This window comes from Podarcis bocagei (assembly GCF_964188305.1).
Source record: "Podarcis bocagei genome assembly, chromosome: 1".
NCBI lineage: Eukaryota > Metazoa > Chordata > Lepidosauria > Squamata > Lacertidae > Podarcis > Podarcis bocagei.
In genome coordinates, this window is record NC_138125.1 from 46,014,372 (window position 1) to 46,041,089 (window position 26,718).

A 26,718-nucleotide genomic window follows, 5' to 3' on the forward strand; every position below is an offset into this window, starting at 1 on the left:
ACAGAAAAAAATCCTGTATTATACAGGACAGGTGGCAACTCTAATGGTGCCATGCAAAACATTGCTTTTCATGTGGCACAGTCTGAACCTGCCACTTAAAAGCCTCCTACAAAGCAGCTGCAGCCTCACATTGGCACCCAATTTCTTTTGTTATTGGACTATCTCAGAATAGGCAGGTTAAATAAACGCCATATCTATAGCAGTTGTCAAGGACAGGCTTGATGAGGAGGAGGGGTGGGAGCCTGCCTCCCAAAAGCCCCCTAGGAGGGCTCCAAAGATGATACCTTAGAGTCTCGAGCCTGGTGGTGGGATGAGCTGGGAGCTGCTAGAAACAGGAGACTTGAGTCATCAAGGGACCTCAGGAGAAGGAGGGCCCTCCAGGACAGGATTAGAAGCTGAGAGCCTCAGCATGCACACAGACAGTCCCAGTCTGCTTTCTTGGTATGGCACAAGTGGAAGTGTGGATAAGCTCCTACGCTGGAGTAAACACACACAAGGATGTGCTGGGAGATCACTGAAGGTTGCTTTCAAATGTCAGCACCTCCCCCGTCCAATAGTAAGGGCAAACCCAGAAATGAAATGTAAGAGATGGTACCTGTTACATAAGGGATCTGGAGCTATATTATAAGTTTTGCATGACAATTGGTTTGTTCCTGAGATAAGAACATAATAGTAACCCTGCTGGATCAGAGCCAAAGTCCATCCAAGTCTGCCATCCTGTTCTCATCTTGGCTAACCAGATGTCTATGGGAAGTCCATGGACAGGATACGAACACAATAATCCTTAATCCTGCTAAGTACAGATAGATTCACAGCAACCAACTTGGGAGAATCAGCACAGCTGATGCTGAGTTTTCAAAGAAGTGACATGCTGATTTAGAATCTCAGTCACTCAAAAAAGCACAAGCAGTCTTGGGAAAAGATAACTTCTGTTGACATCCTGAATTGCTTGGCTTATCCCGTAGGGCCCCTTGGTCCAAACCAAAGTTCAGTGAGATTTATGAGCGCTCAGAGAGCTTGGGTCCATTTTCCAGCATCTCATTTCGTGCATTTCTTCAGTTTTTTTCTCTGTTCCACTGCCATATGCAAAGCTTCCAGGATCATACGTTGGTTATTCAGAATATTGTATTCACTCAGTTTCACTAGTTGATCGTACTCTTCCTCAGTGAATGTCAGGGAGTAGGTAGAGTAAGGGGTGCAGTTACTGGAGACATCGACTTTGCCTTCTTTCATTTCTGATGGAGAGCGTTTAACACCTATGAAAAAATTGCAGTAAGGTAGTGCTGTAAGAATGGGATTTACCAAAATTAAGTTCATACATGCATATTCAACAGCTGCTAAGGCACACAGATTTCCTGTGGAAATTGTTCTGTTTGACTGAAGACATGTTTTCTTCTTTGTGAACTGCCCTGAGACCTCTGGGTATAGGGTGGTATATAAATACTACTACTACTACTACTACTACTACTACTACTACTACTACTGTTTAAAAACTGAATTTCTTGGATTGTATGCTAGTGGTACTGTTATTGAGGCTTGATACATCAATGCTAGGAAATTAAGACCCTTCATATATTGTACAAGGAGCTTTTCTGCAGTGAATAGCAAGCAATTATCTCTCCCCCCCCCTCTACTTATATCTATCTCTATCTATATATCTTTATCTAGAATTGTCATCAGGACCACAGTGCACAGGGAGAAGAGGTGTATTCCTTCCCTCTCCAGCTATGCTCTGGACCAAAGTCCTCCTTGGCATAGCTATGAAGCTTAGGATAAAAATGGGAGCTTTCCCCCCAAAGTCTTCTAGACATCCCTGGGGGTGGTGGAAGGTTGTGGATCGTGGCTGAAAAAGGAGCTGATGATCTGATGACAATCTGGGGCCCCTGTGCCTGTAGTTCATTAAATAAAGCCGGGGAAAGAAACCAGAATTAGTTGCACACTGTGCATTTTGTGAAATGACTAGTTTGGCCATTGCTGACAACCTTGAAGAAGAGGAGGTTCCATTTACAACTCTGCTATAGTGTTGAGAACAGTTTTATTCAACCAAAAACAAAACAAACAAAAAAAAGATGAAAGACAGTGAGATCTTGATGAAATAGCATGCCTCACACCTCTGATCCAAGGAGATAATCAAGGCATTTTCAGGAATTGATCAGTCTAATGAGGAACCGAGGAGGTTAAGGGGTTCCATGAGCCAAGTTTATGAGCATTACAAATGCAGAGTTGTTGAAGAAGACGCCTGGTGCAAGGTGCCTGAGAATTATTAGTGTGCTGGTGGCTGACCAGCCACCACTACCTGATGATGAGCAAACTCTGCCACCTGCCAGTGCCAACCATCTGGCTATCAAACTGCCTCATGAATACAGATTTAACTTATTTATTTATTCAATGTATTTCTAGCGTGCCTGTCAGGGAACTGCCATCGGAGGAACAGGTGGTGGAGGGGCTCAGGGAGGTAGACAGAGACTCAACAGCTGAAGCAGGAACCAGCAGGGGGAGGAGTGGATCTCTGAGGGAATGCGAGCAGTTGGGAGGGCTCAGAGACACTTCCAGCGAGAACAGTGGGGAGGTATCTGAAGCTCCCATAGGGAGACCCACGCCTCGCCGGAAACTGTCACGCCGTGAGTCCAGAAGGCGGGTTTCCGTTAAGGAGCTCTTATGCTGGAAACGATTCCGAAAACAACCACTGTCGGAATCTACAAGTGACTAGGGCAGACATGTTTGAGGAGCTCTGTCACACACAGAGGTTTGTGGAGTTGCACAAACTCTGAGGGACCACGATTTTACGCACAAGCAGCTAATCATCCCATCACAGCATTCCGACAGTCTCTGTACGCTGCCTGTGCAGGAGAAGGCATCATGAGCGACCCAGCCGGAACCGAAGGAGCAGGGGTTGGAGCTGGTCCAAGCTTGGAAGAAAGGTACCGAGCGTTGGAAATCCAATTGGCGCTGCAGACGGCGAGGCTTGAGGAGAGAAGGGCTCAGGATGCAGACAAGAAGGGGAGAGCCACCCAGTTCACCAGAAAGGTACCAGGATTGGTGCAGAAATTTGGGGGGGACCCCAAGGACTACCATGCCTTTAGAACAGAGATGCAATATGCCCTCAATGTGCAGTTTGATGAATTCCCTGATGAGGAATCGCGAGTGGCTTTTGTGATTGGGCATCTTGAAAAAGGGGCGAGGGACTGGGTTAGACCCCTGATGGCAACGCATAATGACGTCCTAAAGGACACCATGAAGTTCTTTCGTGCAATGGATCTCATGTTTTCCAGCGATATTGAGGAGGGAGTGGTGCGCAGACAGTTAATGGCTTGCAAGCAGGGAAGCCGATCTGTCCGTGAGTACTGGACTGAGTTCACCATGCTGGTTCACAGATTGGGGTGGGATTTATCGGCGGCACCTATTCAGATGCTATTTGAAGAAGGTCTTTCTTCGGCTGTGAAAGACGAAGTGTCCCGGAGCCCCAGAGCGGTTTCTATGGATCAGCTGACCAAATCTGCGCTGACCATAGGAGCGCGTCAGGAGGCGAGAGCCTTGGAGAGGCGGGAAGGTAAGGGGGAACGTTGGAAGGAGTTCCGCATTCCAGACATTCCTGAGCCAGCTTTCCCACCGGCAGAGCCGATGGAAATCGGAACAGCGCGCGCGCGCGCGCAGTTTCAAAGCCCAGTGAAGGGGGTAGGAAGGAGGGAAAAGGCGCCCGGAAGTGCTATCTCTGCCAACAGCCAGGTCACTTTGCCAGAGTCTGCCCCCAGAGGAAGGAATGGCAAGGGATGGTGGGAGCTGTTGAGGGAGGAGTGGAAGAGATATCGGAGCAAGTAAAAGCCAACGCCTGGCTGCCACCGTCGGGGCACAGCAGCCAGGCCAAAGAGCAGTGAAAGTGCCCACGCCAGAACCTCCCAAACCTGCCCTAGTGATAGAAGTGTCACTAGAGTTGCAAAACGGATACCCTCTGAAGATTAAGGCGCTGTTGGACTCAGGCAGCTCCTGCAATTTCATGAGCAAAGAGTTTGCAGCTGAACACCAGATACAGACGATCCCTTTAAGCAACCCCCTACAGGTGACCATGATCGATGGCAGGGAGCTGTTGGGAGGGGAAGTCAGCTTGCAGACCGTCCCAATGATAATGAAGGTGGCAAGGCACACAGAACTGATAGCGTTTAATGTGGCCACCTTGGGAGGGGCTCCCATTATTTTGGGGATGAGCTGGCTGGCGTTACATGATCCACTGGTGGGCTGGCATCAGAGAGTGGTTTCCTTTGGTTCCGCACATTGCTTAGAACACTGCAGGGAGGGAAAGGGTTCAGCAGGAGCCCAAGCTACCGTAGCAGGGACAGAAGTAACGGAGAAGGTGAAGGTACCACGACAATACGCAGATCTCAGTGATGTGTTCAGCGAAAGGGAAGCTGACCAACTACCCCCGCATAGACCCTTCGATTGTCAAATCAATTTACTGCCTGGGGCGCAGCTCCCCGCAGGCAAGTTGTATGCCATGTCAGACAGAGAAATGCAGGAGTTACGAGAGTTCATTGACAAGAACCTGAAGAGGGGTTTCATCAGAGAGTCAAGAGCGGTGGGAGGTAGTCCAGTGTTTTTTGTGGATAAGAAAAACACGGACAAGCCGAGACTTGTGTGTGACTTTCGGGCCTTAAACGCAGTGTCAGAACCATTGGCCTTTCCCATGCCTAGAATAGATGACATTTTGAACAGGGTGCGGAAGGGAAAGATTTTTACCAAGCTGGACCTAAGGGGAGCGTACAATCTGATACGTATAAGGAAAGGGGATGAATGGAAAACCACCATGTTCACCCCTTTGGGGGCATTTGAATATCTCGTTATGCCATTTGGATTACAAGCAGGCTCAGCGTGCTTTCAATCGCTGATGAACCACGTACTAGGGCCTTTGCTTTACAAGAATTGTGTGGCCTTCCTGGATGACGTGTTGGTGTATTCTGAGAATGAGGAGCAGCATGTGAGAGACGTCAGAGAAGTGTTGCGCAGGCTGCTAGCCAACCGGCTGTGGGTGAAACTGGAGAAGTGTCAGTTTCATACCAAGGAGGTGGAGTTCCTGGGGTACCGCCTGTCAGACAAGGGATTGGCTATGGATCCCGGCAAGGTCCAGGCAGTGCTGGAATGGAAAACACCCAAAACAAAGAAGGATGTGCAGAGGTTCCTAGGGTTTGGGAACTTTTACAGTAAGTTCATCCGAAACTTTGCCCACCTGACGGCGCCCATAACGGACTGTCTCAGCAGTAAGAAGAAATTTGTTTGGACTGAGGAGGCGGAGCGAGCTTTTGAGGAGCTAAAAAGGGCCTTCGCTTCTGAAGAACAACTTCTGCATGTGGATTTACAAAAAAAGATGAGAGTCGAAACAGACGCATCAGACAGAGCCATAGGGGCGGTGCTTCTTCTGCAGCCAGGGAAGGAGGAGTCAGAGTGGAGACCGTGTGCTTTTTTTTCGCGAAAGCTGAACAAATCCGAGAGGAACTACACGGTGTACGATTGAGAACTTCTTGCTATTCATGAGGCTTTTCGGAGATGGAGGCACCTGCTAATTGGCGCACAACATAAGGTGCAAGTGTGCACTGACCACAAGAACCTAGAGTATTGGAGAACGGCACGAGTGCTCAACCAACGGCAGTTGAGATGGGCCCAGGAGTTCTCCAGATTTAACTTTGAGATTTGTTATGTGCCAGGCCCAGAGAACGTTAGGGCGGACGCTCTCTCACGTAAACCTGAATATTTGGAGGGGGAGGGAGCACCCGAAGAGAGACATGTCATTCCAGAGGACCGCTGGGTGTGTGGGGCGGCATTGGTGGGGCAAAGAGAACTGGTAGAGGGAACGGAGAACGATGAATACGCACAGGACAAACTCAGGGGACTCAGGAGGGAGGGAGATAAACCCGGAGGTTTTGAGGAGAGAAACGGGGCGTTGTACTACAAGGGAGCGTTATATATACCTGAAGGAGAGTTGAGGGGGAAGGTACTCAAGCAGCTGCACGATAGCCCCACAGCGGGGCATTTTGGGCAACACAGAACCATGTGGCTGGTGACCAGGGAATTTTGGTGGCCTAAGGTCAGGGAAGACGTGCGGGAGTATGTGAGGAGTTGTGACCAATGCCAGCGAGCCAAAGGGGAAAGGCGGGCGCCGGCAGGGTTGTTAGAACCGCTACCCACACCAGAAAGACCATGGGAAGCAGTGGCCATAGATTTCATGACTGATCTGCCAAGGTCCAGAGGGAAAACAGCCATCACGGTTGTGGTAGACCTGTTAACCAAAATGGCACACTTTATAGCCTGCTCACATGCGGTCACGGCAGAAGAAACAGCTAAATTGTTTGTAGAAAATGTGTTTAGGTTGCATGGCGCCCCCTTGAGGGTGGTTTCAGACCGAGGGAAACAATTTACTTCCAGGTTCTGGAGGAAGCTCATGAGCTTACTGCATGTAGAGGTTAATTTCTCGACTGCCCGGCATCCTGAAACCAATGGGCAGGCGGAAAGAGCCAATGGCATCCTCCAGCAATATTTGAGGTGTTATGTTAATGACAGAGAGAATGATTGGGTGGAGAAGTTGGCATTGGCGGAATTTGCCTACAACAATGCGGAGAACGTGTCCACGGGGATGAGCCCCTTTTTGGCTAATTACGGGTGCCATCCCAGGGCTTTCCCAGGGGGGGAAGGGGAGAGATGGAGCGTTCCAGCTGCCGAACAGTTCGTAGAAGAAATGGAAGCGATCCATCGCCAGCTCCAACTTAACTTAGACAGGGCCAAGGAGGAATATAAGAGGCAGGCAGACAAACACAGGAGAGAAGGTGAAACCATTAGGGTGGGGGACCAAGTGTGGCTGTCAACCCAAGGGTTACCCTTCAAAGGGGGTTGTAAGAAGTTAAGACCCAAAAGATTGGGCCCATTTGAAATCACACAACAGGTCAATCCAGTGGCTTTCAGACTCCGGTTACCGAACCACATGAAGCTGCACCCAGTTTTCCACAGGTCATTGCTGTCACTGTATAAAGGGGACAGAGAAGGGAGGGTCACTCGGGGACCAGCAATGGAGGAAAGGGAACAAAGCTACCATGTAGCGGAGATCCTCGATTCCAGGTGGAAGGGAGATCAAGTAGAGTATTTGGTAATGTGGGAAGGGGAACCGGAGTCGGAAAACACCTGGGTCAGGGCAGAGGATGTCAATGACGAGGTTTTAATAGAAACTTTTCATCAGAGGTTCCCACGTAAACCTCAGCCTGTAGCGAGGTTCCGGAGGGAATACTTTGCCACCACCGACGAAGAAGAGGAGTTGGAGGGGTTCACAGATTCCGAGGAGGAGGAGGATTCAGCGAGCCAGGACGGCGATCGATGGAGGGAATTGTTCGAGACGTCTGAAGATGAAGAAGATTCTTTTCGGGGTTTTACCTCCTCACCTCCCAGAGGAGAGGAAACGGGAGGGGGTGAGGGGGGCCCTGGAGGGGAGGTGGATGTCAGGGAACTGCCATCCGAGGAACAGGTGGTGGAGGGGCTCAGGGAGGTAGACAGAGACTCAACAGCTGAAGCAGGAACCAGCAGGGGGAGGAGTGGATCTCTGAGGGAATGCGAGCAGGTGGGAGGGCTCAGAGACACTTCCAGCGAGAACAGTGGGGAGGTATCTGAAGCTCCCATAGGGAGACCCACGCCTCGCCGGAAACTGTCACGCCGTGAGTCCAGAAGGCGGGTTTCCGTTAAGGAGCTCTTATGCTGGAAACGATTCCGAAAACAACCACTGTCGGAATCTACAAGTGACTAGGGCAGACATGTTTGAGGAGCTCTGTCACACACAGAGGTTTGTGGAGTTGCACAAACTCTGAGGGACCACGATTTTATGCACAAGCAGCTAATCATCCCATCACAGTGCCTTTCTCCCGAGTTGGGATTCAATCAAGGTGGCTTACAACATTTTAGAAACATCCATTATAAAATACAGAATAATTAAAACAAACTAGTTAAAAATGAAAATTAAAATACATCACAACATATCTAAAGCTAGCATTTTAAATATAATTTGCCCTGACAGAAGCCCAATGATCAGCATCGTCTGCACCTTAGTTTCCAAAGGCCCGACCTAACAGGAAGGTCTTAGAGAACAGTGGTGGGAAGGATTAGCTTTTAGGAGGCAGGTCAGTTCAACTTCAAAAGGCCTGGTTAAGCTCAGCCAATGTCAGCTAGACTTGCCATGGTAAGGCTGGCACTGGCGGTACTTCCTTTGAAGCTAGACTTCCTTAGCTGTGCTAAAGAAGATGCACAGTTGTGGGTCCTCATATATAACTGAGTTCAAATCTGCAGATTTTGTCATTTCTGAGGACAGAGGCTTGACTCTAGTGGTTTTTAGAGGAATTTATTTGCTTCCAAAATGTGTGGGGGAAATGGGTTTTCTGTGTTTCTCCCTTTCCTCTGTTATCCTCTTTCTCCTCATCTGTAAACACGTAGATAATAAACCACTAAATACAGAACTGCCTTTTAAAATATAACTTTGTAAATATAATGTACAAATAATGATGATGATGATGATGATGATACTACAGTGGTGCCCCGCAAGACGAATGTCTCGCAAGACGGAAAACTCGCTAGACGAAAGAATTTTCCATTTTGGAGGTGCTTCGCAAAACGAATTTCCTATGTCGTATATTACAGTCCAGACGACAATGTCTTGCGAGTTCCTGCTGGTTTCCCCCCCTTTTTCTAAGCCGCTAAGCCACTTATCAGCTGATCCGATCAGCAGATAAGCTGCTAAAAGCCGCTAATAGCGCTAATAGCGCTAATCCGCTAATCCGTCAATGGGATTGCTTCGCAAGACGAAAAAACCGCTAGACGAAGAGAATCACAGAACGGATTCTTTTCGTCTTGCGAGGCACCACTGTAATAATAATAATAATAATAATAATAATAATAATAATAATAATAATAATAATGACATACCGGGTGCTTTGTAGTAACGAAAGCTATCATTCACTTGTGGGAAAAATACTAATATTGGTGCTTCTGGATTCTCTGCATTGTCAAACAAATAGCATTCCTTCAAGTGTTTGTCATCTTCATGTATCACAGCTTTGGGAAATGGGATTCCTTGTTCTGCACAATACTTGCATGACTGTTCCAGGGGCTAGGTGGAAAGAAGTAGTAGTAGTAATAACTATTATTACTTATACTCCACCCATCTGACTGGGTCACTCCAGCCACTCTGGGTGGTTAGTAATATAATTGTATGCTAAATGTGGAAAGGCTTATTTTAAATTCAGTACTCATTTCTCTGTACAATTTCCTTCCAAGAGCAGACACCTACCAGAACTCTCTTTGAAACTCCCCGGGGAAATGTTAGCTACTAAGAGGTAACACAAAGGACTCATATGTAGGTGAGGGATCAGGGGAAATTATTTTATCTTGTCTCTGCACAGCCTGTCCTACGAGAAACAATGTGTTCCTTGTGTCCTTAGGCTCTGTGTTAGTAGTTTCTCCTGAACATTCTGTGACATCATAGCAATTCAGATGTCAGGGCAGGATGATTCACAGTCAGAGACATTTACAGTAACCCCAGCCTCCAACTTATTCAAGGGCTTTCTCCTAGTCTTTTCTTACTCCTGCAGCTTGTTTCCTGAATCAGTCTTGCTCTCGTCTCTCAGCTTCCTCCCTACCTTCTTTTCTAGACCTCCTCTTTCCAGTACCTTTCCTCTTCTCTCTCCTCCCCCACAACTGAAACTTGCCTTAGATATGTCCGAAGGAAGATAGGAGTTGGAGGGAAAGGATACAGGGCCATTGGACTGTGATATGATTGGAAGTCAAACGGAATCTGTTCCGGAAGTCCGTTCGACTTCCAAAACATTCAGAAACCAAAGCGCAGCTTCTGATTGGCTGCAGGAAGCTCCTACAGCCAATCAGAAGCCATGGAAGCTGCGCCAGTTATTAAGCTTCTGAAAATCGTTTGAAAATTGGAACACTCACTTCCAGGTTTCAATCATTCAGGAGCCAATTTGTTTGGGAGCCAAGGCATTCGGGATCCAAGTATGACTGTACTTAGCTATAGCCATGATTTATGATACTCATCATCTACAGAGATGGGCAGAAATGGGAAAGATGCATTTCTCACCAACTTCTGTGATCCTGCACTGTAATTTAGATGTATGATAATGTCTGCCTTCCGCTCTTTTCTCAGTATAGGTGCAACGCTTGTATTGATGAAGAATCCAGTATCTACTAGTGACAAGTACTCTTCTGTTTGAGTCAGCTGATTGGGTGAAGAAGCATCGAGTATAGTACCTAAATGGCAAAACAGAATCAGTTTTAAGTGGAACAGAGTAAGCTCGAGTTTTCATTGCCGCAGAGGCAATCTTCTCCAACCTGGAGTTTTCTTTGTTCCTACTCAACTTTAAAGAAGAGCCGTACTTAGAAATTTTCTCCTACAACTTCTCTTCTTCAGTTTCAGATGTTGAGTGCTTTTTAAATATTGTCTAAAGTTTCAATTATTTGCCTAAGGGTGGAACTAGGCTTTGCTTTAATAAACACAGGCCCCCAAACTAGAGCTGTCCAGTAATGACTCCTAAAAATTTTCCACCTATTTTGGGGCAAAGAACTTCTCCAATGGTTTCTTGGGTGTGGGGGCTAACCATTGGCAATTGCAATAGTACAGCTTCTGTCTTTTTTCCTAAGATTTTTAGCTCTTGCTGGTAGCTAGCAGTGGCAGCAATTGCATGGCAGCCTGGCCACCATTTTGCATGCTACAAAATGCCCTGGACCTAGCATCATTCCAAAGCATTGGGGTAGGAGGGAGATGGAGACTATTCAGAGAATATTCTGCAAAGTGGCTATCCATTTCTAGAAGAGTGGTGGTGGTGGTGGTGGGGGAAATCTCATTTATTTTTTTGAATATTTATATGATAATTACAGCTCTGCTCTTCTTTAAAGGAAGCACTATCAAGTATGTGGCACAAATTCAACAAATGCAACTTTTCTGGGAACTGATATAAGTAATGAGTCAAGATATTACCTTCTTAATTTCTGAGCTGCTATTAAAGGCACGGGAGCAAGCCCCTCCCAAAAGAGGTAGCAACCCTAGCTATAACCCAATATAGAATCTCCACCAAAAGCTTGAGGCCCATTTGCTAGAGCTGCAGCACAACTACACCCTGCCTCCGAGGGATTTAAAGGGACAGAGGGATTTAAAGGGGCAGAGGTGTACCTCACCTATTAGACATGAAAGTGGTACTAGTGGTCACCTCTTAAAAACCCAATTGGACTCTCAATCTCTGATTTTACAACCAAACAAAATATGTCTAACTATACGCAGTAGTGACCCCAGGTCCCCAAGGTGGAATAATCCGAGAGATGTCAAAGATCATCTAAGGCAACTCCTTCAGATTTGGCCTCGGCTAATAGACCTCAGTTCAGTGAAACTTTTAAACTACCACCATCGGCTCCAAAAAGTACTGCTCTCCTTCCAGACACCAAAAATTCCCTCCATATTGGTTAGGCGTAAAGCGTTTTTGGCCACCTGGGGCATCTTCCCAATGAGAGTCTTTAATGACACCAGGATTAAACCTCTTCTCCGTAGCATCGAACGAAAAGGTAGTGGCTCGCCAGACAGGCGCGACATAGTCTTGAAACTTAAGCTGTCCACCCGGGAACCTCACCCTCCCTCTCAGCCCAAGCTTCCTGATTTATCTACTCCAGCAACAGAGAAGCATGACCAAAGCGGGCCCAGTCATCTGGCTGCCTCAGAGGAGAGGGACCTTATTTCATCCTATGGCGAGTTGCCATTAGTAGAACAGAAGGAAGTTATAAACAGGCTCGATACACTCAAGCAGCAACTTACACATGTACTTCAAGAGAAAATCTCCTCAAAACCTGGTCACAGCAACCTATTAAATCAAAGGAACGCGGTCATGAAGGGGCTAACACCCCAGAAACCCCTGCCAATCACTGGGACTCCAATAACGGATGATATGGCAGTCTGCCTGGCGGAAGCTCCTCATACATCGTCGCAACGCAGACCCCCTTCACCTCTACTAATAGATCTGCAATCAACTACCTCGTCCTCCGCCTTAAAGAGCAATGCGCCAAACACCCCTCATCCTGGTAATCTGTCAATGTCCTATTCTTCTATGCCCGACCTGGAGTCCTCATTCAGTGCGGTCCAGGCAGATGACTGTATATCCTTGTCCTTTGCCAGTCAGCCTCTTTTGGTAGAACCTCATGTATCCGCAACCTCTTCAAGCCAATATATAAACATTAAGGAAACCACTGCGCAAAGAGACAGCTCAGGTTTTATTGAAGACCCTGCTGGCCACATCAATCAAATTACCACCCCTTCGATACCGTCGGCTAAATCACGCCTGGCGCTGTCTCAGACCCTTGGCAATGTTTCTCCCACCAGCAACCAGAGTAACTGACTAGCACATAGTCCCTCCTCAAACTGCTTTAATGTACTATCCTGGAATGTGGCGGGATGGACGTCCAAACAGGATGGCGGGGATATGAAAGAGTTTTTAGCGAAATTCCAGATTATGGGTATACAAGAGACCTGGTGCTTAGAATCGTCACCCCCCCTTCCCTACTGGGCTATGACGCCTTTGTGATTCCCGCGACCAAAACACATTTGTATGGGCGCCCTAGCGGAGGCCTGGTAACATTTGTTTCGCAGGAGCTTCAACTTAATATCTCTCCTCTCTTTTGGTTAGAGAGTAACTGCATTCAAACTTTACACATCACTAACAGCCCGGTTGGGGACTTCATATGTGTAAACTTGTACAATCCATCTACCTACTCCTCTTCTCATTCAAATCAGCTTTGGGAGGATCTAAGATTTATCCTCGATAAATCTGTGGCTGAATTTCCAAAGTCAGAGATCCTTATAATGGGGGACTTTAATGCCAGAATCGGAGCAGATATAAGCTCATTCACCGATAAGTCGCAATTATTCATAGAAGAGGACTGGTTTCCTACGTGGAATTCACATGATAAGACCACTGATAGGGCTGGCATCATACTGCTGGAGCTTACCATAAACTGCGGGCTGCACAGCTTGCATGGCACACCCAAAGACTGGTCCGGGGGATTCTATACTTTTCTAGGATCTAGAGGGGCAAGCATTATAGACTACATCTGGTCCTCCTCGGCATTTAATGATAAGGCATATTGTTTCAATGTGTTCAACAGAACTGAAAGTGACCACCTTCCAATCGCCATCTCCTTCCTCCACACACAGCTGGGGCTTCCCAGCTCACTCCTCCCCCAGGATCCACTGATCTTAGCTCCTGGACGTAAGAAGTGGGATTTCTATCTGGAGCAAGACATAAAAGTCCTCCTAAATTCCCCTGAGATCCTAGCCCTGAAAGCTCAGCTGTTAACAATGAATGTGAATCATTTCTCAACTTTCCAGCAAATTCTAGCCTTCTTGCTTCCTTCACTTACGAAACCTTCCCGTGCGATTCTAACCTGGAAGAATCAAACTTGGTTCGACCAAGAATGCAAACAGTGCAGAAGTAGGCTTAGATTTCTTCAGTCTGATATGAAATCAGACAGCACCCAGAGCAAAATCAGGGAGTTAGCCCAATTCCGTTCATACTACAAGAAGCTGCTCCAACATAAGAAATTGCTCTTTGCGAAAGAACACTGGACGGCACTGTCAGTGGCCATTAAAACCCGTGACGACAAGAAATTCTGGAATTTAATTAATGCAGGTTTAAGACCCCCCTCATTCATCGTTAATAACATCACAGCTGCCAGTTGGCACTCTCACTTTGCTCAGCTGTATTCCGCCCCAGATCCCGAAGTAAACTTGGTCTCCACTCTTCCAGCATCTGCCTTGCCCACCTGGGAGCCAGTCTCCCCAGAGAGATGTATACAACTAATCAGCACGCTTTCAGGGGATAAATCCGCGGGGGAGGATATGATACCACCTGAGGTATTTTTATCGAACCAGTCGTGGTGGGCCCCTATTTTAGCATCTCTCTTTACCACTATTAATGCTACTCTTAAGATTCCACCTAACTGGAAACAGAGCATAGTCATTCCAATACATAAAAAGGGGGACCCACAAGATCCGCGTAACTATCGACCTATCAGCCTGCTGGACATATCATACAAGGTCTACTCTAGATTCTTGCTAGAGAAATTAATCGAGTGGGCAGAAGAAACAAAGCTATTCCACCCGGAACAGGCTGGCTTCCGTAAAGGTCACAGCACATCTGGCCAATGTCTTGTTCTATTTACCCTGATTGATAAATACCTAAACAGGTTCAACTGCAAACTACACGCGGCTTTTGTGGACCTGACCTCCGCTTTTGACTCCATCCCCAGAGATAGGCTATGGCAGAAGCTTAGTTACACTAACATAGATAAGAGACTCCTCCACCTTCTTATGGAAATTCATAATGACATATCGGCCAGAGTAAAATTCGGCCCTCTGGGAGCTCTATCTGATCCTTTCCCTCTGAATAAAGGGGTCAAACAGGGCTGCCTCTTGGCCCCTTTTCTATTCAATTTCTACATCAATGACATCGTTACAACCATGAAGGCCCTAAATCAATCTGCCCCCTCTTTACAACAGCTCAAGATCCCCATATTTCTCTATGCGGACGACATGGTGATACTGTCTTTAACCAAGCAGGGCCTAAACAACATGCTCAGAGGGCTCATAGAATCATAGAATCATAGAATCATAGAATCATAGAGTTGGAAGAGACCACAAGGGCCATCGAGTCCAACCCCCTGCCAAGCAGGAAACACCATCAGAGCACTCCTGACATATGGTTGTCAAGCCTCTGCTTAAAGACCTCCAAAGAAGGAGACTCCACCACACTCCTTGGCAGCAAATTCCACTGTCGAACAGCTCTTACTGTCAGGAAGTTCTTCCTAATGTTTAGGTGGAATCTTCTTTCTTGTAGTTTGGATCCATTGCTCCGTGTCCGCTTCTCTGGAGCAGCAGAAAACAACCTTTCTCCCTCCTCTATGTGACATCCTTTTATATATTTGAACATGGCTATCATATCACCCCTTAACCTCCTCTTCTCCAGGCTAAACATGCCCAGCTCCCTTAGCCGTTCCTCATAAGGCATCGTTTCCAGGCCTTTGACCATTTTGGTTGCCCTCCTCTGGACACGTTCCAGTTTGTCAGTGTCCTTCTTGAATTGTGGTGCCCAGAACTGGACACAGTACTCCAGGTGTGGTCTGACCAGAGCAGAATACAGTGGCACTATTACTTCCCTTGATCTAGATGCTATACTCCTATTGATGCAGCCCAGAATTGCATTGGCTTTTTTAGCTGCCGCGTCACACTGTTGGCTCATGTCAAGTTTGTGGTCAACCAAGACTCCTAGATCCTTTTCACATGTACTGCTCTCAAGCCAGGTGTCACCCATCTTGTATTTGTGCCTCTCATTTTTTTTGCCCAAGTGCAATACTTTACATTTCTCCCTGTTAAAATTCATTTTGTTTGTTTTGGCCCAGTTCTCTAATCTGTCAAGGTCGTTTTGAAGTGTGATCCTGTCCTCTGGGGTGTTAGCCACCCCTCCCAGTTTGGTGTCATCTGCAAATTTGATCAGGATGCCCTTGAGTCCATCATCCAAGTCGTTGATAAAGATGTTAAATAAGACCGGGCCCAAGACAGAACCCTGTGGCACCCCACTAGTCACTCTTCTCCAGGATGAAGAGGAACCATTGATGAGCACCCTTTGGGTTCGGTCAGTCAGCCAGTTACAAATCCACTGAGTGGTAGCAGAGTCAAGACCGCATTTTACCAGCTTCTTTACAAGAATATCATGGGGCACCTTGTCAAATGCCTTACTGAAATCAAGGTAGGCTATATCCACTGAGTTCCCTTCATCTACCAGGCTTGTAATTCTGTCAAAAAATGAGATCAGGTTAGTCTGACATGACTTATTTTTCAGAAATCCATGCTGACTATTGGTGATCACAGCATTCCTTTCTAGGTGCTCACAGACTGTTTGCTTAATGATCTGCTCCAGAATCTTCCCTGCTATTGATGTCAGACTGACTGGGCGGTAATTATTTGGGTCCTCTCTTTTCCCCTTTTTGAAAATAGGGACAACATTTGCCCTCCTCCAGTCTGCCGGGACTTCGCCTGTTCTCCAGGATTTCTCGAAGATGACTGCCAGTGGTTCTGAGATCACATCTGCCAGTTCTTTTAATACTCTTGGATGCAGTTCATCTGGCCCTGGAGACTTGAATACATCTAAACTAGCCAAATATTCTTGTACTGTCTCCTTAGTTATTCTGGGCTGTGTTTCCTTTGCTGAATCATTTGCTCCAAATTCTTCAGGTCGGGCATTGTTTTCTTTATCGGAGAAGACTGAGGCAAAGAAGGCATTGAGGAGTTCAGCCCTTTCTGTGTCCCCTGTTTGCATTTCACCATCTTCTCCTCTGAGTGACCCCACTGTTTCTTTGTTCTTCCTTTTGCTACGAACATACCCATAAAAGCCTTTTTTGTTGCTTTTAACCTCTCTAGCAAGCCTGAGTTCATTCTGTGCTTTAGCTTTTCTGACTTTGTGTCTACACGTGCTGGCTATTTGTTTGAATTCCTCTTTGGTGGTTTCCCCCCTTTTCCATTTTTTGTACACATCCTTTTTTAATCTTAATTCAGTTAAAAGTTCTTTAGATAGCCACCCTGGCTTCTTTAGGCACCTTCCATGTTTCCGTCTCATTGGTATTGCCTGACGTTGTGCTTTTACTATCTCCCTCTTAACAAACTCCCAGCCATCATGAACTCCCTTTCCTTTTAGTATTGCTGTCCATGGGATCTCACCCAGCACTTCCCTAAGTTTTATGAAGTCGGCTTTCTTAAAGTCAAGAAATTGAGTCCTAGTATGCTTGGCTGCTCCTTTCCGCTGTATAGTAAACTTCAGAAGAGCATGATCACTCGCGCCTAGTGATCCTTCCACTTCTACCCCACTAACCAGGTCATCAACATTGGTTAGGACCAGATCTAAAATGGCTGTTCCTCTTGTTGCTTCTCCCACTTTCTGGACAATGAAGTTGTCTGCAAGGCCAGTGAGGAATCTGTTTGACCTTATGCTTTTGGCTGAGTTTGACGTCCAACAAATATCCGGGTAATTGAAGTCCCCCATTACTACTATCTCCCTTCCTTTTGCATGCTTGGCCATCTGTTCCAGGAAGGCATCATCTATGTCCTCCGTTTGGCTTGGGGATCTATAGTAAACTCCCACAATGAGGTCTCTGTTATTCTTCTCTCCCTTAATTTTGACCCAAATGCTCTCACATTGGCTTTGAGGTTCTAAATCTTGGATCTCTTCACAGGTATACACATCCCTGACATATAACGCCACTCCTCCTCCTTTCTTGTCTGGTCTGTTTCTCTGAAATAGATTGTATCCCCCCATTATTACATTCCAATCGTGGGACTTATCCCACCAGGTTTCAGTGATGCCTATTATGTCATATTTAGTTTGCTGTACCAAGAGCTCAAGCTCATCTTGTTTATTTCCCATGCTTTGCGCATTAGTGTACAGACATTGAAGTCCATTAATCATTCCCCCGTGTCTCTTATTTAAGGATTTTTTCCTCCCACCACTAGGTCCGCGTGCTGTTTGCTCCATTTGGTCTATGACATTTGGATGATCATCTTCATTAATTGATAGACTCCTACCTTCAGGAGCACTGTCTCCCTCCCCCACATTAGTCAGTTTAAAGCCCTCCTGATGAGGTTTCTGAGATTTTTGGCAAAAACATTCCTCCCAACCGTTGTGAGGTGCAGCCCATCACTTGCCAGAAGTCCATCTTCAAGAAACTGCAGTCCGTGATCTAAGAATCCAAACCGTTCCTGTTTACACCATTTGCGAAGCCAGCTGTTCACTTCCACTATTTTCCCCTCTCTCCCTGGGCCACGTCGTTCAACTGGGAGGACAGACGAGATGACAATTTGTGCATTTAGTTGCTTCAATTTCCTGCCGAGAGCCTCGTAGTCTCTTTTGATCTTCTGGAGGCTATTGCTTGCAGTGTCATTGGTTCCCACATGAACCAAGAGGAAGGGGTATTTGTCAGTGGGTTTTATGATTCCTTGCAGTCGTTCAGTTACATCTTGGATCTTAGCCCCGGGGAGACAGCACACTTCCCGAGACATCTTGTCAGGCCCACAGATCACTGCTTCTGTTCCCCTCAGTAGGGAATCCCCTATCACCACTACACGCCTCCTCTTGGGTTTGGTCGGGGTTCTTCCGTGAGCTGTCCGTTCCAAGGTCGCCTGCACATTCCCTGAGGACTGACTTTGCTGCTCGTCTTCATATACCTGATCGACTGTAATGAGGGAGAGATCCTCAAATGGAGTCTGCTCTTCGTCTTCCATGCTAGGGGAGAGGACCTCAAAGCGATTGTGTATTTCTAAACAATCAGAGTGAACCCTGGGCCTCCTACTTCTTTGAGTCACGTTTCTCCATATATCTGGCTCCTGTGTTGATGAACTAGCCTCCTTCTCAGGGGAGTCCCCTGTCTCCTCCTTGGTGGGGACGGTGTGCTCTGTTGCTTCCAAGAAGAGCTCCAGCTCTCTAATTCTTTGGAGCGTAGCTACACGTTCCTCCAGTTGCTGGACTTTGTCTTTTAAAAGGGCAATCAACATGCAATTGCTGCAGGTGAAGCTGCCTGCAACCTTTGGCAAGATGGCAAACATTGCGCAGGAATCGCAGGCGACTGCAGCTGTTCCCTCCCCTTCCATCTTGAGATCGTGTTGTTGGGGGTGGCTACAGAGGTCCTCCATCATAAAAAGCTTGAAGACAGGACAAATAACTTCGCCCACACACAAAAAAAAAACCTAGGTCTCCCCCAACAAACGTTTGAGACTAGCTCCCCTAAATCTAAAAAAAGGATATAACTGCGCGCGCCGCTAGGCGCGCGCCGCTGCCCTACAAACTCTGATAAGCTCCTCCCACAGCTAATCCCCTGCCTCAACAGAAACCCTGCCCCCTCTGACCTTTACACAGGGAAAAGAGCTAATCAGCCACAAGAAACACACACACACACACAAGAAAACCCTTTTTGCTCCTTCTTCAACTGCTGCCCTACAAACTCTGATAAGCTCCTCCCACAGCTAATCCCCTGCCTCAACAGAAACCCTGCCCCCTCTGACCTTTACACAGGGAAAAGAGCTAATCAGCCACAAGAAACACACACACACACACACAAGAAAACCCTTTTTGCTCCTTCTTCAACTGCTGCCCTACAAACTCTGATAAGCTCCTCCCACAGCTAATCCCCTGCCTCAACAGAAACCCTGCCCCCTCTCACCTTTACACAGGGAAAAGAGCTAATCAGCCACAAGAAACACACACACACACACAAGAAAACCCTTTTTGCTCCTTCTTCAACTGCTGCCCTACAAACTCTGATAAGCTCCTCCCACAGCTAATCCCCTGCCTCAACAGAAACCCTGCCCCCTCTGACCTTTACACAGGGAAAAGAGCTAATCAGCCACAAGAAACACACACACACACACAAGAAAACCCTTTTTGCTCCTTCTTCAACTGCTGCCCTACATGCTGCCCTCATGACATATTGTGATACCAACTCCCTCAAAATCAATTTCGCCAAAACCAAAATTCTTACTTTTGGCACGAAAACTCGGAAGCCTTTCTGGAATTTTGAGGGCCACTCTATTGAATATTGTTCAGCATTCAAGTATTTGGGTATCACTTTTCAGCATGGGCTTAGGTGGTCAGCTCACCTAAATATGACCATCCTGGCTGCCCGTAGAACCATCAAAGCCTTGGAGAAATTCTTCTATGCAAAAGGCGGCCAGTTGGTTCCACCAATCAGAAAAGCATTTATCAGCAAAGTCCTCCCGATGTTACTGTATGGGGTTGAAATCTGGGGGTGGAATTTAAAAACACTACAACGGCTCGAGATTCTACAAAACACTTTTGCACGAAAGTTACTGGGTCTCCCCAAGGGCTCAGTTGCTGCACAGTTAAGAACAGAACTGGGCCTCCCCTCCATTGTTGCGAGAGCCCACATTAGAATCATTAGTTTTTACTGTAAATTAATCAATGCCCCAGGTTCCCTACTAGCTAGGCAAGCCTTTTTAACTTGTTCTCATACCAACAAATGGTCCAAGGCCATGGAAACTATTACTGCACGCTACTCCCTCCCAGATCTCGACACGCTGTCATCTTGGGACCAACATAAAATCCGGGCCTGGATTCTTACAAGAGACGAGGCCATGGACTGGGCACAGTCCACCACAGCCCGCCTCTCCATGTGGCTCCCTAAAGTGAAAGTGGTAAGATCACTTGCTAACTACATGATAGAACTGACGGAGCCCAATTTGAGAAGAGCGTTCACTATGGCCCGTTTCCATTCTATACCCACGGCCTTCCTGCAGGGGATTTACTCTAAGACCCCTATTACTCAGCGTTTATGTCCATGCACAATGAATGAAGTAGAGGACTTCATACATTTCTTTTTCTACTGCCGTATTTATGAGCCAATAAGACCTAAGCTCCTCCTCTTGATCCCGTCCACCATTACATCTAAGGAAGACTGTTTGAAATCGCTTCTTGTGGACGCAAATCCCCAAATTTCATGTGGGGTGGCAATCTTTATAGTGCAGGCTCTGAAACTCAGGGCTACTCTGACTGGGTAGTGTGTCCTAGACCTGGACCTGTTTTAATTCTTTTTATTACTTTTTAACCCAATGTGCCAAGCCTATTTTGGGGCCATTTTATGCTTTATATACATCCGCATTTTAGATTCTTGGCGCTGGCAACTAAATCTTTACATTATTGTCTTAGGGTAATTTAAATGTCATTACGCCAGTAATATTGCTTTGAATTTTGTTTGGTTGCTTGTCTCTAGTATTTATGTCTTATTTTGCTATGGCTGTATGCTAATGCAATAAAGGTTTGAGAATCATTTCTATTTGCTATTATCAATGCAATGCTATTATATATGTCTGCAACCAGCTCTGAATCTCATTATCAGATGATTTATGCCATTACTGTGCTTTGGAGACACCAATTAAACAAGGACAGCAGTTCGTAAGGTCACAGCTAATTAATCCGAAAAAGTATAAATACACTTTAATGCACAGCACCTCATGTAGTGAATTTAGGAACAAAGCATCAACACTATATAATGGGTTACACAATAGCCAATGTAGTGCCCTCCAGATATCATTGGACTACAGCTCCCATCATCCTTGACCCTTGACCTCTCTGCCTGGGGCTCATAGGAGGGGCACAGTAACTAGGCAAAGGCCCATTGAAGCTCAGTTAGCACACAGCCACTGCCACCTAATGCATTCAAGTCCATAGCATGATCTAGCATGTGCACAAACAATAACACGACATACCCATGGACTGGACATTTGGGTGGAATGTTGAGTGAGGAGCCTTGGCAAGCAGTGTGCTTATTCTAATTTCAGACTGAGCTCAGGCAGCATGTTTTTTACATTAGAATATATATATCCCAAATGATAATACCTTTCCATCTACGGAAACTGTCATTCTCAAGATAGCCATTGTCCAGTTGGAGACCTCTGAGAAAATTGTGGTACTGGGCAACTGATAGGCGATCAGTAAGCACATCTCTAAATGCACTGGATAGCGGTCCAGCAGGGGTGTACAGATGTGTCTTTTGATCATGTGGTCGAGTGGGTAGATGAGGCTCTGTATCTACAAAGGAAAAGCAGCAACGATGAATTTATAAAGTTTATAAATTTCTGAAACTACAATCCTTTCCAAAAGAGAAATATTTTGTGAAAGTGTCTGCTCAATCAGCAAAAGCAGAAAATCATTTTGAGCCCTCATTCAAAATCATCGTTTAACATTAAACACACAGAAACACACACACCCAATTTAGAGCTTCAGTTGTCTAATACAAGGATGACTAAATCTGAAAACATTTAGACAAATCTGAAAACATTTAGACAAATGTGCTTACAAGGAGCCAACATTAATAATATACAGGCAGCAAAGTTCCAAAATATTTGTTCATTGCTCACAGATCAGTTTAGAACACCATCAATAGGTCAAAGGCCACTTAGGAAAATAACTAACCAATGTCAGCTATTTGGTCTTGTGTCCACTTGTGCCAGAAGTCCTCTGGGCTTTGAGAATCATTCCAGAAATACAGCAAATTCAGGGAAAATATACTACTCCACATGCCTGTACAGTGAGGGATAATTGATAACAATTTAGCATTATTCTACTGAAAAAATACTATTTAATTTTTGCAGTAAATTGCACTGTTTAATCAGAGCACACATTTGCAATCTCCATGTTCAAACAGACGCATGCTTAAGAAACGAAGATGAAGGCAAAACGGTCCTTGCTTTTAGGAATTCCATTTGTGCCATTGTAGCTCATGCCCCAGAGCAGGCAGTCTGGCAGGGCCCTCTGTCCAACTCAGCCCCCCAAGACCTGGGGCAAGTGTGCACCTGGCTACCCCCCACTCTCCGCAGGCTTGCCCTAGAGGACTGGGGCACAGCAGGAATCCTCTGCCACCATGTGGTCAGAAGAAGAGATTGACTGTGGGCTGCAAACTATTTGCCAAGGGTCCTGGAGGGCTTCCATACACTCTGCCATATGTGCTGTATCTTCTATGCACTGTGCTCAGTCTTCTCTTTGCATCACACAGCCACCCCTGTAGTAACCTCAGGCTAGGGTGGGGAGGCACTTCTTCCTCCTCCGCCCTTCCAGTACTGCAGTCTTGCTCAACTCTGGGCATCTCCTTCCTGTCCGCAGCCTCACTGGCCTTAAATAGGCTACCACCGGCCACACATGCTCCATGTCTTGAGACACCCAAGTCTTCTGATGCCTGGCATTGTGCTGACAATGTATCAATTGCCCTGTTGCCATTTGCCTCTGCTGTACCTACCCTTGTGTCAGCAGATTATTTGTGGCGGCTTGCCCATTCTGCTTTAATGGCTTGGCTAAGGCAAGTACAGGGTGTATTCTTTCAGTTGTGTGGGTGTGTAAACTCAAAACATGTTTGCCTTTCTTTCCACTAATCAGGGGACTCTGTGAGCGCTACTGTGATTATGAATCAGAGCCACACACCCACACAATTCACTGGTAGCATTGGACAAATCATTATCCCTTCACAGATTATAAGCATTGTTTCAATCCTTACTTCATCTACATTACCTTAGCATTTGTTACAATGGAAGGGATCCTGACATAACATGCAAAGCTATTTTAACACTGAACAAATAATGCCAGACATCAGGGTGGTGGCCTAGAGTAGCTCCTGGTATAGGCCTCTGTCATGCACAAATACTCAGTGACTGAAGCTATGGGAGATTCTCTAGCCATCAAAAGCACGAGGCTTGCATCTCTTCTTTCTGCTGTGATATCATTGCATTGTGAATTTCCCTGCCTCCAGAAATGCCAGCCAATGAAGTTAGGTAGGGACAGAGAAATTCACCTGACGATATCTTGTTGGGCTACAAGGCAAAAAAGAGGAGCAGATTCAAGGCTGCTGTTTTCAGTGGCGGAGAACTTACTAACTCGTTTCTGCTTCAGTCTAATGAGGTCAATAGGGTTAAAGGCAGCACAGCAATCTTAGCGAAGTAGTCAGAAGCAAGAAAAATGCATGTGCTATAGTGAGTTAATGCCCCTCTCTCATTGCTTGCGAGCTATGAATTACAAAGCTCCTGGCTCTAATATCAATTCTCCTATGAACTCACTAGGTAGTCACTGTTCCTCAGTTCCCAGTCCCATAGGAGGACAGTAGTATTGGCCCACCCTACAATGTTGTTGAATTACTGAGATAATCTCTGTGTAGCATCCTGAGTGTTCTAAGGTGCTCTTAAGGAATAATAATAATAATAATAATAATAATAATAATAATAATAATAATAATAATAATAATAATTTATTTGTACCCCGCCCATCTGGCTGGGTTTCCCCAGCCACTCTGGGTGGCTTCCAACAAAGACTAAAAATACTTTAAAATGTCACACATTAAAAACTTCCCTAAACAGGGCTGCCTTCAGATGTCTTCTAAATGTCAGGTAGTTGTTTATCTCTTTGACATCTGATGGGAGGGCGTTCCACAGGGCGGGCGCCACTACCGAGAAGGCCCTCTGCCTGGTTCCCTGTAGCTTTGCTTCTCACAGTGAGGGAACCGCCAGAAGGCCCTCAGCGCTGGACCTGAGTGTCCAGGCTGAGCGATGGGGGTGGAGACGCTCCTTCAGGTATACTGGGCCGAGGCCGTACAATTGGGGTACAATTGTATAGAGGTACCTGAACTATAGAAGATGGAGAAGCTCTATACAGTCAGCAAAAACAAGACCTGGAGCTGACTGTGGCTCAGATCATCAGCTTCTTATAGCAAAATTCAAGCTTAAACTGAAGAAAGTAGGAAAAAACACTGGGCCGGTAAGATACAATCTAAGTCAAATCCCTTATGAATACACAGTGGAAGTGAGGAACAGGTTTAAGGATTTAGATTTGGTGGACAGAGTGCCTGAAGAACTATGGATGGAGGCTCGTAACATTATACAGGAGGCAGCAAATAAAACCATCCCAATGAAAAGGAAATGCAAGAAAGCAAAGTGGCTGTCCAACGAGGCCTTACAAATAGTGGGAGAGAGAAGGCAAGCAAAATGTGAGGGAGATAGTGAAAGATACAGGAAACTGAATGCAGATTTCCAAAAAATAGCAAGGAGAGACAAGAAGGCCTTCTTAAATGAGCAATGCAAAGAAATAGAGGAAAACAATAGAATGGGAAAAACCAGAGATCTGTTCAAGAAAATTGGAGATATGAAAGGTACATTTCGTACAAGATTACCATAATAAAAGACAAAAGTGGAAAGGACCTAACAGAAGCAGAAGACATCAAGAAGAGGTGGCAAGAATACACAGAGGAATTATACCAGAAAGAAATGGATGTCTCGTACACCCCAGGTAGTGTGGTTGCTGACCTTCAGCCAGACATCCTAGAGAGTGAAGTCAAATGGGGCTTAGAAAGCACTGCTAATAACAAGGTCAGTGGAAGTGATGATATTCCAGCTGAACTATTTAAAATTTTAAAAGATGATGCTGTTAAGGTGCTACACTCAATATGCCAGCAAGTTTGGAAAACTCAGCAGTGGCCAGAGGATTGGAGAAGATCAGTCTACATCCCAATCCCCAAGAAGGGCAGTGCCAAAGAATGCTCCAACTACCACACAATTGCACTCATTTCACACGCTAGCAAGGTTATGCTTAAAATTCTACAAGGAAGGCTCAAGCAGTATGTGGACCGAGAACTCCCAGAAGTGCAAGCTGGATTTTGAAGGGGCAGAGGAACCAGAGACCAAATTGCAAACATGTGCTGGATTATGGAGAAAGCTAGAGAGTTCCAGAAAGACATCTACTTCTGCTTCATTGACTATGCAAAAGCCTTTGACTGTGATGTATGGAAGTGAGAGGTGGACCATAAAGAAGGCTGATCGCCGAAGAATCGATGCTTTTGAATTATGGTGCTGGAGGAGACTCTTGAGAGTCCCATGGACTGCAAGAAGATCAAACGTATCCATTCTTAAGGAAATCAGCCCTGAGTGCTCACTGGAAGGACAGATCCTGAAGCTGAGGCTCCAATACGAGATGGTTGGACAGTGTTCTCGAAGCTACAAACATGAGTTTGACCAAACTGCGGGAGGCAGTGGAAGACAGGAGTGCCTGGCATGCTCTGGTCCATGGGGTCACGAAGAGTCGGACACGACTAAATGACTAAACAACAACAACAACCTGAACTATTGTACAGAGATTGTTGAACTTAACATTAAAGATAACAGTCTGCTTTCCTTTCGTTTCACACTGTCTTGACTAGTTCTACCAATACTAAACAATGTCTGTGGAACTGGTTGAATGACAATTTGGGCTGCAGTTGCAGCTTATTGGTATTTCTAGTTTCTGGGAATCACAGTTGAGGAGAGTGCAGTTGTGCTCAGGTTCTGGTTTCAGGTTTTCCACAGGCATCTGGTTGGCCACTGTGGGAACAGGCTGCCCTTTTTATGTTCCAGCTAGCATTTATGCCTTAAACTGACCTATTCATAGAAAAGGTAATTCATTACAGTTTTGGTGTGGGTTTCAGATACCCTACATGCTCATGTACATCAATATGATTTTAGACAGATCATACAGCTCTGTTACTACCCATACTACACGGACTTGATTGCTAAATGGGTTATATTATTGCTACTTCATTATTAAACAAAAATAATAAGAACCTTGTAGGTAACAGATCCGAGTCTCTGGAATCCTCTTCATCAGACGTCCCATAAAGAATTCACTTCCAAAATCTTCAGCATGGACAAAAGCGCCATATTTTAGTATCCCCACTTCATAGGGTGTGAACTCAACCCATTCTGCAATTACAATCACATTTATAAGAACATGAGCAAAGTGTTCTCTCTCTCTCTCTCTCTCTCTCTCTCTCTCTCTCTCTCTCTCTCTCTCCATCTATGAATTAAGACACATTTTCTTCTTTAGCTTAATTTATAGCTCACCCTGTCCAAAGAAATCACAGTGTGCAGTAGCACACTTGTTGCTCACATTAAAGCATAGCTTGGTTAAATGTCATGTGCAAACTAGGTCATTGCATTATAAGGGCTTAGCCACAGTTACCTTTCTTTCCTCTGTGCTTTCTAGGCATGGTCTGTGCTTTAAGCTCTATGTCCAAGTGCTCTATTTTTTTTATTTTTTATTTGCTTTGGAGCTTTCCCTACGAAAACCACTCTTTACTGCT

General features: G+C 45.9%; 1 protein-coding gene across 4 annotated transcripts in view; it reads right to left on the bottom strand.

Moving 5' to 3' along the window:
* Positions 1-305: 305 nt before the first annotated feature.
* Positions 306-26,718, bottom strand: part of LOC308594875 (cytosolic phospholipase A2 epsilon-like) — a gene marked incomplete at its 5' end in the record, with an annotated part of 51,963 nt that continues 25,550 nt past the window's right edge. For all 4 annotated transcript variants that reach the window (XM_081208361.1, XM_081208363.1, XM_081208362.1 and 1 more), the window contains 6 exons: positions 306-1,256; positions 8,944-9,127; positions 10,109-10,278; positions 21,465-21,656; positions 22,041-22,148; positions 26,201-26,338. In XM_081208361.1, coding sequence (XP_081064487.1) covers positions 1,039-1,256; positions 8,944-9,127; positions 10,109-10,278; positions 21,465-21,656; positions 22,041-22,148; positions 26,201-26,338 — 1,010 coding nt within the window. In that variant the 3' untranslated portion in view covers positions 306-1,038. The remainder of the gene's footprint in view (positions 1,257-8,943; positions 9,128-10,108; positions 10,279-21,464; positions 21,657-22,040; positions 22,149-26,200; positions 26,339-26,718) is intronic.